Source organism: Gopherus evgoodei, chromosome 2 (genome assembly GCF_007399415.2).
Source record: "Gopherus evgoodei ecotype Sinaloan lineage chromosome 2, rGopEvg1_v1.p, whole genome shotgun sequence".
NCBI classification, from domain to species: domain Eukaryota; kingdom Metazoa; phylum Chordata; order Testudines; family Testudinidae; genus Gopherus; species Gopherus evgoodei.
This window is the reverse complement of record NC_044323.1, coordinates 204,217,412-204,233,223: the sequence shown is the minus strand read 5'-3', so window position 1 is coordinate 204,233,223 and position 15,812 is coordinate 204,217,412. Positions and strand designations below refer to the sequence as shown.

At 35.1% G+C, this 15,812-nt stretch overlaps 1 protein-coding gene across 3 annotated transcripts in view; it reads left to right on the top strand.

Moving 5' to 3' along the window:
• Window positions 1–15,812, top strand: part of GNAL (G protein subunit alpha L) — a 315,605-nt gene that overhangs the window by 106,405 nt on the left and 193,388 nt on the right. Inside the window, exons 1-4 of one of the 3 annotated variants that reach the window (XM_030552732.1) lie at window positions 2,427–2,912; window positions 3,194–3,266; window positions 4,095–4,149; window positions 4,330–4,449. In XM_030552732.1, the coding sequence (XP_030408592.1) occupies window positions 2,774–2,912; window positions 3,194–3,266; window positions 4,095–4,149; window positions 4,330–4,449 (387 nt within the window). In that variant the 5' untranslated portion in view covers window positions 2,427–2,773. Of the gene's footprint in view, window positions 1–2,426; window positions 2,913–3,193; window positions 3,267–4,094; window positions 4,150–4,329; window positions 4,450–15,812 lie in introns of those variants that run through there. The other 2 variants (XM_030552731.1, XM_030552733.1) reach the window with 2 other exon arrangements.

Below are 15,812 nucleotides of genomic sequence, written 5' to 3'. Positions count from 1 at the left end.
CGGTATATTTACTTCTACTTGTAGGGTTCTGTAGTTTGACTGTGATTAGAGAGGCAATACTGAGTTTGTGCAGAGAAAGAGACTGGATTATAATTGCAGTCAAACATTATTCTATTCTTTCTGTGCACAGGTTTCATATGTGTGTGTTATTCCCAAAGTGATCCCTTTTCAAGAGGAAGTGATCAGGGAGGGTCATAGGGTTGGGGAAGGACAGAAAGGAAATAAGGAACACTCTCCCCTTTGGAAAAAGGTAAAAGCTGGATCCACCTGGATCCTGACTATTTTTGACAGAGTCTTTTGTGTCATCAAAATAGAGAGCAAATCTTCCTGATGAGTGCCCCAATAATTCCAGACACCAATACATACTGGAACTAGGGGTATTGTAAAACCCCAGATTTGGCAACTGGAACCAGACAACTTTTGGCACCAAAGTCCCAAATTCCGATGCCTGAATAGAGAACCAGTCTAGTTACTCCTATTGCACCAAAAAAAGCCTGGATCCTGGCACATAATACATAAATGTAACAAAAACCCAGTTCTGGCACATGGATCCTTCCAAATCCATACAGGTTTTGGTCTTCACTCTAAAATTCCATGGCATTAATAGAGAACAGGTATAGTTACTGCTACTACACCAAAATATTCTGGTTTGTAATGCATCCCCACGTAAGAAAGCCTAAAAAATCCTGTACTTGACTTCATTTGGATCTTGACAGTTTTTTGAGTCCCAAATTTAAACTATCATCTAAATAGAAAACAAATGTTGCTCCTAATTCACCTGAAAAATCTGGATCTGTATGCTTTCTGACTTAACATCACTGGATCTGGTTCTTGCTAGGCCTTGCCAGTTTTTAACCCTGATCTCCCATATTCAACCGTCTAAGGAATGGGGGTAAAGTAACAACTTTCAGAATGCAGCAGCCCCTGTAATGTAGCAGCACTGCAAAAACATTTATCTGGCACCTTTATCCAGCTAACCCTTTTTATTTGTAAATCCCAAACTCAAATGTTCAACAGACTAAATAGAGAAGAGCAGCTTCTCAAGTTCCACTGCAAAACTCCAGACTTTGATACATTCCTGCTCAACTGGATTGCAAAGACACGGACTCGGCACTGGAACCTGCTGGATCCTGCCATTTTTTGGCCCCTCGTTCCCAAATCATACTGTCAAAATATGCAACTCACGTTGCTGCTTCTGCTTGATCCAAAAATTCCAGGCTCTGACATCTCAGTGAAAGAGCAATCCGAAAACCCACATGGGCCTCTTTTTTTGGCCACAGACACCTCCAATCTGCTAAATAAAGACCAAGGGTTAAATCACTATTGAAGTAAATAGCAAAACCTCATTGACTTCAGTAAGGCCAGGATTTTACCCCAAGTATAGCTGCTCCTACTTCACTGTATCAGAATCTGGTCCCTGATCCATCCTTGCACAAGAGCACTTGAAAAATCTAGTTAAGGACTGTAAATGTAAATGAATGCTGATTTCTTGCTGTCTATCTAGAAATTATAGTTTTGGGAACATATGTGAAAAAATGGGGGTATACCTTGTTGGATCTGGGTCCATGTTTGGATTTATTTTTTTTTAAAGTGCTCATCTGCCATGATGGCTCAGAGACTATTTTTTTTTTTTTTTTTAGTAGACTAAGAGAAGCTATGCTTGGTCACTATGAATAGGCTAGAATTTAGAAGTTTGTGGCCAAAATATTGTTGGATTCTGCAAGACCCAGGTGCTGTTTGTGCACATATTGCTCTTGCACTGAGATGTCGGGGCTGGGTTTTGCTGGCCAACTAGAAGCGGCTACAGGGCATGAGTTGTCTGTTATGATGATACAATTTGGGGCCAACCCAAAACACTGTTTCACTGGGCTCTAGATGCCGGATATTATGTATCCTTGCCATGGTACTGGATAGGGAATAGACTGGATTCTGCAGTAGAATTAGGACAGCTGCATGTCTTTATTTAGTTAGTAGAATTTGGGGGATTTAAATTTAAATTAAAAAAGAAAGAGAAAGAACAACAAAAGAAAAACTACCTGGATCCAGGTGCTGGATATCTGTTTTTGTGGTGCATCTGTGCCAGTCCACAACAGTCTGAGTTTTGGGCCGCATCAAGAAGCTGCAACTTTTTTTTTCTTTATTTAGACAGCAGATCTAGATTATTTCTTTCTTTCTTTATTTATTAGTATTAATTTAAGTAGGAGCCTAAGACTAGAACTCTATTTCTGTGACACAATTTGGGGCTTTTCAAGGTCAAAAATTGGCAGGTTGCAGGACAAATCCAACACGATCCAGGTACATCCAGCTTTTACGTCTTTCCTTCTCTCTTTCACTTCTGTGGGGTTTGTAGTTTGACTGTTTCGTAGTCTCACAGAAAGAGGCAGTGCTGAGCACAGAAAGACAAAAATAGACCTTTACAGAGAAATATAGGGATTGTGTGTGTGGAGGGGAGGGAGAGAGGAGAGCAGCGTTAGGCTGGTTTCCAGGAGGAGCTCTTCTCGCTTTCGTTGTGTGTTAGACATTTTTGTACAGATTTTTTTTCATCTTAAAAACGTTTTCTCTCTCCCGGCTGCTGTTTGTACCTCTTTGGGGGAGAAAAAACAAACTGTGTTTGATCAGAAAGCGACCAGAGACCATTTTATTTGAGCGACCGGAGGAAGAAAGAGAACAGAAACCGTCGCAGGGATATAAATACCTATCATCTCTTACATATTTCCTGTAAATAAATCTCTATAGAAAGAGCACAATTTGACATCCATCCTAAGCGGCAGCAATGGGGTGTTTGGGCAACAGCAAAACAGAGGATCAGCGTATCGATGAGAAAGCGCAGCGAGAAGCCAACAAAAAAATAGAGAAGCAGTTGCAGAAAGAGAGACTGGCTTATAAAGCCACACATCGTTTGCTTCTGCTGGGTAAGGAGGAGGGGGGGGCTGAGGGTGCAGTTGCCTGCGCTCCTCATGGTAGGGGTATAACGGAGAAGCTGTGTGATTAATGTGTGTGTGTGAGAGTGTGTGTGTTAGATACAAAGAATGCAGGCAATTTTATTAAGCACTATGGAAAAGTGCACAGATTGAGCTGTGTGTGGGAGCCACATGGATACATATGTATAAATGCTGTTGGAGGTGGAAGATGCTGTTAACATGTCACCAAAAAAACCGTATATACATGGCAGTGTTCTGTCTTTTTCTTCCAGGAGCTGGTGAGTCAGGAAAAAGCACGATTGTGAAACAAATGAGGATCCTGCATGTCAATGGATTTAATTCAGAGTAAGAATTATTGATACTTTGTGTCTTCTATTTGTAAATATACATTTGAAACATTTTAACACACAACACACTGGGTAATTTCTCTCTTTCCTCCACCCTATATGTGTGTGTGTTGGCAGTTTGACACTGGCTTGCAAAAAAAGAAAAATGCAAGGAATTACTATTATTATATATTTGTATTTTCTGCTCCTGCCTCCTCTACTGTATTTTACGCTGTTGCTACTGCAGCGCTTGACAGGCCCCTGTGTAGCAACAACATGGCGACTACTTTTTGCATAGCAGCAAATAACTAATATTGTATCTGTGTGCAATATAGAGAGAGATATCAATTCGTGCAGAGGTTGAGGAGGCTGCTGCGGTTTTTCTGGTGGTGATTAGCATAAAACTGAAATCAATTTGCATGAATGTAATCATCATGTATTCTTGGGTTACATGATTTCTCTCTGAAAAACTGATTGCCAGTATTTAATATTAATTGTGTGCTAATTTTAGATATATAAGGTTTTTAACTATACAATATAGTTCTAAATTGTAGGGGAATAGATTTAGCATGCTATAGAAATGAAGGAATGACTTCCAGTCCCACCAGGAAAGCTTTGCAGATGTGGTTATGACTATCTAATGTGACAAAATAGGCAGAGATCTATTTTCACTGTTTTTTTAATAGAATATGAAAAAGTGATGGATGGAAAATAATCTTACTGTTCTTTTCAGTCAGTTTGTCATAAAGATTAAATAACAAATAAGCAGTCAGTAAAAAATTCTGAATGTAACTTAAATGAATTGGTTTGAGAGAGAAATTAAATCATTAATTCTGTTTTAATTCAGAGAAAAGAAACAGAAAATACTGGATATTCGGAAAAATGTTAAAGATGCGATTGTGGTAAGAACACATTTTATACTATTCTTAAATGGCTCTGTACACTGGAAGCCAAAAGTATTATGCTCTCTAGGACTGTGTAGAGAAATCCCATTTAGCTGATCAGATTGGATTATCTTCTATTGATCCTGTATTTTAGATTAACCAGATTAATGTGTCTGTTTTTGTTTTATCCAATTCTAGACTATAGTTTCAGCAATGGGCACTTTAATACCCCCAGTTCCACTGGCCAATCCAGAAAACCAGTTTCGAATGGACTACATCAAGAGTATAGCTCCACTTTCTGATTTTGACTATACACAGGTAAGAGTAAAAAAAAGTTGTTTTTCCTAATTTTGAAAGAGAACACAAAGCGCCGACTTTGATTTATGAAATGACTTGTTTACCATTTGAAAGGTGTTTGCTAAAACAAGTTTGTCACAGAATTATCACTAAGTTACCTCATTTAACATTGTATGGTGTTGCATCTGTTTTAATGTTGTTCAGTTGTGCTTTAGTAATGTTTGTTTGGTTTTGTTTTGTTTTTGTTTTTAAAGAGGAAAATGAAATGCAAAGAAATTAAGATTATTTGATATTTCAGCGTCTCAATTTAGCATTCTTGTGAAAGCTATTTTTCTGAGCATAATTTGGTGCAGCAGGACATCAGTCTGAGGAATTACAGTATATACTTAAGAAATAGAAGCACAGAGAAATTCTAATAGTAACAGTATGTAGTTTTAAAAATGTCAACATTTTTTCATTCTTACTAATTTTCATACTAAGAACTTGAAATATCTGATGGCCAACTAAGGTGTCTTCATCACCTGTGTATTTATTTATGTATTTATTTTAGTCAAATTTTGTATTATGTTGCTGGAATAAACAGTGAACAATGAGAATAGGAAGATATAATTCTTTATTTTAGTTGTGCATGAATGCTGCCATCTTAGGGCTGGGTAGAAATGTAAAAACCTATTGGGCTTTCTATAGTAGTCACTCATTGGTAGTGTAATTCAAAGTATGCTAATTTGCATATGGATACTGCTATTTACATTGGATTATCTTGGTCTTTAGATATTAATTATTGCTTATAGAAACATGCATGGTGTGTTTTGTGTGAAAGCAATTGTCTAGAAGTTTTGAGTATTAGTGGAGTTTTATTGTCTATAATAGAACATTTTAAATTTTATTCTAAAACGTGGATATCAATAGCAGTTTGTTTTGGATACAATGAAAACTGAATAATTTTTTCTATCATTGGTTGAAAGCTTATGAGTTGTTCCTATTGTCAGTATTGCCAAAGCAGTCATTTATTATAGGGTGTCTTCAGGCTGTTAAAGCCAGTTTAACTTGCAGGTGGAAATGTGTGGAGGGGAAAAATACTTGTTTCTTTAATATATTACTAATACACTCTGGTGTGTGGTTTTGTTGCCTCTGATAAATCTAGTGCTCTGAAGGTTCAATATTAAATAAATAAATAATCAGACATCTTGTAGAGTTACAATTTAACACAGAACTCAGTTGCTGAGAAAGCTGCAACTGCAGTGTACGCCCACGTACGGTATGATTGTTCACTTAGTGGATATGAGTTACTGAAAATGACAGTCCTTTTTTTAAATGGAATTTGAGGTTGACTTAAATAGTCTTTGATTTATGTTTGAGTTCTGAAGTTTATTTCAATAACTTTAGCATTTGATTTCTTCTTTGGTTTTTCATTTATTTTTCTTTAATATTGCCCCTTAATAATTTGTATAAAATAAATTAATATACAGCATCCTTTGCGAGTCTTCGTAAGTGTATCTATTTTTCCATGTCTTAAAGTGGACTAAAGTGTGGCATTTTTACTTTTATTTGTCTTCAGACTTGTTCTATATTTTTTCTCTGTCTCTCTCTGTCAGTCACACACTGTATATATCTACATTAATAAAGATAGAAGTGCAAATTTGAGTAGTTGTTGACTCTACAAAGTCTTATATATTAGCAAACCTGGCTTAGTGGTAGGTTCAACTGGAAATTTTTGTTGGAATAACTAACCTATGTTAATTTCCATGTGGACTCTAAATCTACTTTGATTTTAAGAAAACTCAAGGAGTGCAGGACAGTTTATTGTTTTTAGATGAAACTGTCTTTTAGAAAGAAACATTTGAAATGGTGTGACACAGCTGTTTAAAAATAAGAATTGTACTCAAAAAAAAAAAAGAAAATTAATGCTGATTTAGAGGGAAAGCAAATACATTTTTTAGGTTTTTCCTCGTTTTAGTACTTTTAACATATCTACATTTTAGCTAGGTAATTCCTTTTATAATTTTAATATGGTTCTGCTTCCAGGTAATTATGTGAGTAAGACTGAGCCCTGGTCTACACTATAGGGTTAGGTCAATGTAAGGCAGTTTACATCGACCTAACTCTGTAAACAGCTAGACTAAAATGTAGCTCCCACTAATGTAACTCACCTACTGCACTGACTTAATAATTCCACCACCATGAGAGATGTAGCACTTAGGTCGATATAGTGTAGTCACTGCATTGCTTGCATCAGCTTGCTGCCTTTCAGAAGCCATCCCACAATGCCCTACACTGACAGTTAAATTGGTGCAAGCGCTCCTGGTGAGGAGACACACCGCTGACACGAGGAGCATAGCGTGAACATGCAAAAGCTACTGCAGTGGCTGTACATCGACGTAACTTAGGTGGACTTAATTTTGTAATGTAGACTTGCTCTGAGATTGAAAAATACATGCTTTAGGGCTTGATTCTACTGTAACATAAGTCAAAGGGAGTTTTGTCATTGATCTCAGTGGAAGCAGGATAAAGGTCCAAAGTTTGTAACTTGGAATAAAATAATGTTTTCTACTGGCATAGCATTTGACCCATTTTTTAAATAAGGACTGATATTAAAATAAGTACTGTACCATGGAGGATATTCAATTATACATCTTCTGTTAAGTTTTAGTAATTCTGTAATTAACATTAGAAATATGGAATATGGCCTTCTGAAACAGGAAAGCCAATCTAAATATTTGATAAATCAATAAATCAGGTCCACTTAAGACTGCACAAAGAAAAAAAATCACTAAACTCAGTGTTTGGTCAGGTGTTACATTTGCAGTATAATATGTTATCTTCTCAAATATGAGAAAGTAACTCTTTTTAAATGATGGAAATGCCAGTCAAGTTTTTACTAGTGTGGATGTTATAATAGTTAATATATATATAATATTTACTTTATCTCTTTTAATTTCTGAAGATACTGGGTTAACCTTGGCCCAACTGAAGTCAATCGGAGTTCTGCCTTTGATTTCAATCAGGCAAGGATTTCAATCAGTATATTTTAAATTTATTAGGACAATAAAAGAAGTCTCAGTAATCACTAAAAACTTACCAAACATTTTTAGATAGTTTTCAATGTCTAGTCTTTGATATAATTTTTTTTCTAGTGTAATATGAATTTCAAATAAATTAAATGTAAAATGTGATGAAAGGACTGTACTGTCCTATTCATCTTTAAGAAGTTCCTATTGAAATACAAGGATTTCAGCATAAAAACGGATGGCACAATAGGGCCAAAATTTTTTCGGAGAATAACTTAGGTATATTTATGATACACTGGATATACTTGGATATGCTTATTTAAATTACATGAATTAATCGTGGTTCTAATTTTGAAAACTGTTTTCATAAAATAAGTGCATTGAAAACAAATTTATTTTCTCAGTTTGAAATCTTGGTCCCATCGGAAGTCAATGACAAAAATTCCATTGACTTTTATGGGGCCAGGATTTCATCTTCCGACAAAGGACTAGCATGAGGGTGGTTGACGTTTTTTGTTTTATTTTTTTAATCTACATGTTGTTAAGAGATTTTTCTTTTATTTATCTGTTAAAATAACTATAGAAGATCTAACCTCACTAGTGCTGTAAACATTCTTTTAATTTTAAAGAGTAAATTGCTTTGTCCTATCTTTAAATTCCTCAGTGTACCTCCATAGTATTTTTGCAGAAATATATTATCTTCCATGTTAAAATGTTTAATTTTGCTTAGTGAAGTTGTCTTAAGGTTTTTGTTTGCTAATTTATCTTCAATTTTCCATTTTAGTGTTGTCTTTCATTAATTTTGATTAAAATCATGAAGCTATATATATACTTTACTAAATGTTCACATATTTTTACCAAAACAAATTACCTTGGGCTGACAGACAGCATTCAAGAACACATTGCTTCATTATTGTAATCTGTAGGTATATTTTTGCATAACCTTATGAGTATTAATAATATATCTTTGACCATTATATTTTTGCAGGACTTTACATAATCAAAGAAAAGGAAGAAACTGTCAAAATATTTATTTACTTACTGTATATATTATATGTTCAATTTTTTTACAGCTGCATTAAATGAGTCTAATACCATTATTATTATATTGCCGTTAAGTATAGCATCTGCACAGGAATTTTACAACTGAAGTAGAAACATCTTTGATGTATTTAGGAGAGGATTTTTATTTTATTTTTGGCAAAGTGTTGACTGATATTTGTTAAAGTTAACAGGAATTGACTTGTGCTATTTTAAATCCTGTATTGATGGGGTTTTTTGCCCTTTGTGAAGGGAGTGAACATATTAAGGGCATATTATGCTACTAGCTGTGGAAAAACATGATGTATTATATAAGCATGTATTTGTTAAAGACTATTGAACTTCAATGAAATATTTGAATATAATAGGCACTACAAACTTGCTTCCCACAAGTTGCCTTTTTCCTTTGCTTTCCTTAGATCTTTAGAAAAAGAGTTTAAAACTACTTTAAATATATACACTTGTTTCTATTCCACAGAATGTTTAACTCAACTGTAAGTATGCATATAACAGGTAGAGGAGAAACTGTGTATAGTAATTATAACTGAGTGGTCAAGTGTTTCCTGATGTTACTTTAGTAGCTAATCAGACTGAATCACTGATTAATGTAGAAAACATGTAAACATGAAGGCTGGTGCTATTTAGCAAATTGCTTTTATTAGGGCTCTCAAAAGAACGTTTTCCTCACTTTTTAAAAATTTCTAATAGTGTTAGAGATATTATGCACTTTTTTAAACAGAAAATTGTTCTTTCTCTCTAAAGAGAAATGTGATGCATTTAGAATGCTAGTCTAAAATACAATTTTAGAACACTAGCTGTGTAATGATCTGTAAACTGTTCTCAAATGCAGTCCTTTAAAAGCAAACTATTAATGAAGATATTGACAGTAAAAATATTTAAAATTATCTGTATTTTTAGTGTATTGCACTTTACTTGGGTATTGTAGTTTGAGGTTTTCACAACATCACTTCAGTTTTTCCCCTAAAAATCAACATTGTATGTTGATACCTTTTAAAATAAACAGGAAAATATTTGTGGTCAGGTTTAAAAATTACGTAGACATTCTTTAGACATTTTATCATATCATTTAAAATAGCGCTAGTAAACCTTATTCAGAGTTGTAGTAAAGTCTAGCAATTGTTGACAGACACAATATATGTAACAAGTATTGAACTCATTTTGCTTGAGTAAAGAGTGTAGAATTAGGTCCATGTGTAGTAAAAGTTGTATCCCAAATAAGTACCTAAATAAAAATGAAAACCACTATATAAATAAGTCCATAAATGGTTAAAAAAATTGGTGTCACTCAGTTAACTCCCTAATTGGCCTCAAAATGTTTGTTTTTTCCTGTAACTCATGCTTGATCTGACCCCCAAAGGAACTGTGTGATAGATAATACCATCTTATATTTGTGGTTTTTAATATGATTTGCAGTATTTTCATGTTCTTTAGGTATGAGAAAATGTACCACACTGTAAGTGAAAAGATCAAAATAGATGGAAAAAATAGTCTGAATATTGGCAAACATGGCTTGGTTTGAGTTTCCTTTGTTACTTCTCTTAATAACTTTAGGGTTTTACTTACTATTTTTCATGGGGGTAGAGGGCCATAAGTCTTTATAATTATCTCTGAGCATCACATTAAAAGTACTGCAGCAGTACCAAATCAAAATTTAAAACCTACTTGCTCTTTAAAGTTGAAGAATTATATCTTTTGGGTTTCTTCAAATTCTAAGATCTAGACTGAAACTTTTAACAATAAATTGTTTTTATTTTTTTCTTAAATGTATTATTTCTCAAATATGGAAAGGAAATACTTTAGATTAACGCTTTCAAAACTAGAGGAGGAGAATATTGAAAAGGGACACTTAGGACATGGAAAAATAATATACATATGAATGCAATTGGTAGCAATTATTTTTCTTTTGCACAAAAGTGAACATTGTGAGGAGAACTGGGATGGAAATAAAGTGGATATTGGAAAAAAGTAGCTATGATGTAACAGCATGAGATTTCTTTGTGGTTCCAATAGCACTTGTTTTGTGAGACAGACTAACAATTAATTAGCAACTGACACTGAAGTTGGATTTCTGGTGCTTCCTTTCCTTTAGTACAGATTTAGTGTAGATGTGTCTGATTTCTATTAGCTTAATACACTGAGTCTTAGTTGCACTAATTAGTTGATGTATAAGGACACCGAGTGGGCATGACACATGTATGAGAGCAAGTACATACTTTAATTTTCTTTGTTACTTACTGCTTATTGTAGTATTGTTAGGTGGTCATCAGTGCTTTGGGAGAGAATCAAAAGAAATGTTAGCATATTGTTTTTAATGCAAAATTAAACAAGGATAGTTTATTTGCAAGGCCATATTGAAAATGAAAACCTTGAATGTTACAGTTCTAGTGCACCAGTAATATCCAAATCTGATTTGATTTTTGTAAATGTTTATTGCTTGATGATGATTCCATTTTTATAGATCAAGGCACCTGAGCATTAAAATTTAACTTGACTATAATATATAGTTCCCTTAATGAACCCCAAGCTTTTTTGTTTACAAATAAATTTCCCTTATTTAATGCTTTTCTTTCCTTTAGATGAAGGCATTATTTATATTATGTTCAAGCTTGGAAAAGTAAACCTGATCTTGGGTTGATTTAGATACTATGCAGAATGGAAATAAAGCAATACATTTCTTCTCCCCTCCAGCCTCATGGAAATTATTCAGAAGAGTTAATACAGCACATTCATTACAGGCCACAGTCTCCAGGCCACAACAGCTAGTAATGGTTATTTTTAAAAAAATAGCATTTTTCTGCTGAAGGAGAGAAATGGCAAACTACTTAGGCTCCCAATGATTTGCCTGGCTAAAGCTCTGGCAGGGAGCCGTAGACAAACACAGGCATCATCTCTCAGTGGAGTCACAATTGGTGAGATGAGAGAGAGGAGTTGGGCAGGGAGGGGTAGAGTTTGATACAGGTTTTGAATTCCGTGTTTGGTTTTGGCATCTTCCCCATCTCAATATTGTGAAAAGTAAATACAGCTTTGAATTATTATAATACAGAAAAGATCAGCCTTCCCCTCTTGTCTTCCCATCTATTTATACTATGTTTTTATGCAGCTTTCCAGCATAAGTTGAGAAATTTCTATCCCAAAAAATATTTGTGTATTATTAACAGAAATCATAGAGGGAAAAGTGTCTTTTCAGTCTTAACTTACAGGGTTGTTACTGTGATGCTAAAACAATGAATGCATTGAATTATTTAACTAAACATCATTCTGTTTAAATTATAGATCCTGATACTTCAATATCTGGACTAATATTTACAGTTTGTCCTCTTTGCCTTATACATCATTATTCTGATGCAGTTTTACAATTTTAATTATCTAGCTGAAAGGATATTTCATAATAGTGCCTTTTATTACCATGGACTAATGTTTAATAGAACTACATGCTACTGGTGTAATCTACTGAAATTACCTGGCATTAGTTTTGGTTTTGTACCTCTGTTTACAGCCTGTTTTCTAAGAGTCACGCAAATACCCAACAACATTCCTTAGATTAAAAATAGCCAACTTGATCAGGTTATATTTTCTTGTAAAATGTTAGTTGACAAAACCATATGAAATAATGCAGTAACACAGTCAGTATTTGGGGGTTTAAATATTTTTATTTGTAGAACTAAAATTCTGGGTAGGGGGCCTGGTGGGGGAAACAATGAAAAATGAATTTAGGTAGAAGTGGATGGTTTTTCCAGAAAACAAAAACAGTTCCATCACCAGCTCTATCTTTATAGCATTTTCTGTTATGTGACTTTGCTCAGAGTCTACCCTAATTTTAAGCGATATTTACATATAAATAGGCATTACGGGCTGAATTTTGCTCATTCAGGACAGTGGGTGTATTTTTCCATTGACTTGAGTAGGACTAGCAGAGGACACTATGGATGACAATGGGACAGGGTTCTCTTAATATGAACATGCTGCCCTCCATTGACCTGGGGCTGTACCTTAAGGAATGTAAGGACCATTCAGTAGCTGGCAGCTACCAGAGTTCTTCTTTCAGCTTAGAGGGCCAAGTTCTATCCTATGCAAGCCGTGGTATACTGGGAAGAAGTGGTTAGCCTGTCCATAGTTAAGGCTAACTTTTATCCCTTTTGTAACTTTAAGGAAAAATGGGATGGGGAAATCCTCATGCATTCAAAGTTTTAGGATTAAATTACACTGAAATCTAGAAAAGCTTGAATAAATTACTCTTTTGTACTTAAGACAATATATCCTTCTTGAAAATTTTTCAAGATATCTAATTTTTTGTGTCCCTTTGTCTGCAAATGAAATTGAATTTTCATAAAATTAGAAACATAAATAGACTTTGCTTGCTACCTAAGGGTAGCATCACTAACAGCCCTGATTTTATGCATCTTGTGAATAATCGGTTATATGAACTATTTTTATCTCTCAATCAGCAAGGTATCAGTGTATGTACTTGAGCAGTGAGCAAAGCAAGATTATAACAGGCACATCATTACATTTGTTATTATTTGTTATTAGCGCACTCGTTGAACAATTAATAAATTAGCTTATACATCTTACCTAATGTAATTTTGCGATGTTCAATTTTATGAGCTGTTTAATGTTATGAATTTCTCAAACCCCAATTACTTGATTTTTTTTTTAAAAAAGGTTCTACTGTAATCCAAATGCAGTGCTCAGGTACAGTCCCACAGTGATAAATGCTCTATAAATGTCGCTAGACTGGATACGTTACGACTTTTGCAATGTGCAGTTTTCATAAATAGTAAAATAAGTAAGAAATTTCCATTACTTGAAAACTAAAGTAGATTCTCCCTCACTAAAACTGACAGAAGAGAAAAACCTGCTGGAATGTATTCTGCAGTCACTAAAGCAAGATATTAGAATGATGTATTGCTCATGTGCAATTGTGCTTTTTTCTACTGCTCTCTTTGGGTACAATCCCAGGCCTATAGAAGTCAATGGGAGGCTCTGACTTCAATGGGTGTTAAATCAGGCCCCAATCCTGCAATTAATAATGCACAATTGGACGAGAGCCCTGCACCTGTGTGTAGGCCTGCTGTAGCCCACGTGTCTTCAGAGGTGCTGCCTGGAGCCCCTGGAGGCTGTGTGGTGCAGGGTGCCAATCCCTGGCTGGCGGCACTCAAGGGAGTGCATCCAGGAGCCACAACTGGGCACTGTAGGCAGGGGCTACTGCTGCCCCTCCTCCCGCCCCCCCCCCATCTCTGCCCAGGAGACTGTCCTGGCTGCAAAAAAATGCCCTGGTGGCCACATTTGAGAAACGCTGGTTTAGGGACACATGGAACATGGAATTGCATCCCTGACCATTTTGGCTAATAGCCCACTGATGGATGTTTTACATAACAATTTCAAACTAACTGGGGGATTATGGATGTTCATTTCTAACCACTGTTATCTTGATCATCTCTGGTCACTCCTTTAATTTAATAACCTGCAGATTACTCCATCTCATTTATTTAAAATTTAGAAACTAACTTAATTTTTACCTTTACAAAAGGAAAAATAATTAAAAACACTTGGAAAACAAAAATTTTGTTTCAGGAAGCAGTGAAAGGTTCTAAAATGACAACAGTATGCTTACCTATCATATTACTTATAAGACCCACGCACCTAAGAGCAAGGAAATGAATAGTTAATAGCAATTTAAATCTGTCCACATAATAAGCTTATTATTATCAAGTACAAAGAAATGAATGTATAGGCATCTCTTCAAAACAGCTTTAATTCTGAACCATGAGTTATTTTTTAGAACTTGATAAGATTTTAACCTCTTCTTGAAATGGTTCTGAATATTGTCTTTGATACACTTAGATACACTTAGGGTAAACTTTGTTCAGCACTCGTTCAGCTTCACCCATGGCTGATGTCCATTGTCAGAAATGAGTCATCTTTCTAGTGTAGATGAGGCCTCCGTTGATGGGTGAATTATTATATTATAAACAGAAGACAACACAAGTTGGGAAATAAAGAACTGAGGAGCAGAGACTCTGTTTTTCTTGTAAAAATACTTTGTAATTAAAACAAAAGGAAAAATATGTAGGGTGAAATTCTATATAGATTCCCTCCTCCCCCCTAAGTTTCCAAGCAGCTCTTTACAGAAACCTAAATAGGACTTTAGGAACATGTATACAATAAATACATTGTCTCTTAGTTTTATTTGTATTATAAATAGGTAAATTGCTATTTAAAATAGCCATTGTTAATTGGTTGATTTCTGTATACTTTCAAATCTGCTCACTGTTACTTACATTTTTTGGAAATTAGTCTCCTGTAGCATTGGAGAAGTCCATTGCTAATAACCCTTATTCTTTTTAGAGAAATATGATGTTTAAAAATACCATGATGTCACAATTTTTTCTCTTGCATTCCTGTTGTTCTGTATTACTTGAAAAAAATGTTTTGAACTTTTTGATCTCCCTTCGGGAAATGCTGCAAGCAGAAGAACATGTGTTATTTTTATGTCAATTTAGGTCTTAAATGATTCAGAACATGTGGTTTGTGGGAAAGAGTACTGTAGATTGACAAAAGGAGCAGAAATACGAAAAGGGTTGCTGGTTGAGAACTCCTCTGCTCACTATTAAAATATTCTTGAAATTTGCTTTTCTCCATTGTTTTTTCTCCTCTGTTTATCTATGTCCCCTGTGCCTGTGCTCTGCTAAGTGACCTATGTGCTGTGATGAAAGCTCAAGCAAATCAGTTTCACTTTCTCAAAGCTTTTTCACAGTATGGAGAATTAGAAAGCTGTAAAACACTTCTGAGGGATCTGTCTGTATAAAACAAATCCACTCCCCAAAATTGGCTCACTGCCACATTTAAAACTGCAACAGGAAATAGTGAAGATGAAGAAAGGTTAAATATATTTGTATGTTATGGTGAGTGAGGAGGAATTTTGTATTGCTGGCAAAGAAATATGATATCAACTAAATACTGTCAGGTTACCTGGTTTGAATTGAAAAATATACCCATTTTTTTCTGTCTGCCATTTAAAAATGGCAAACTAGTTATTTTTACTCAGAGTAGGTCAGCAAGATCCTTTCTGCTTGAATTGGGGGGGTGGGTTTGCGGGGGCTCTCTGACTCTGGAGGATCCCATCGTGGAAAAGGGGTCAATAACCTGGGATCCATCTCAAGGTTTGAAATGGCCCCTTGACCTTCCCCATTCCTAGGGTCACCTATCTGTCCTCTTACTCGCACCAGCCTAACAGCTGTCTGCCTCCTCTATGACCTTCTAGGCATAGGACCTGGAACTAGGAGTGCTGGGTGTGCTGCCACACCCGCTGAC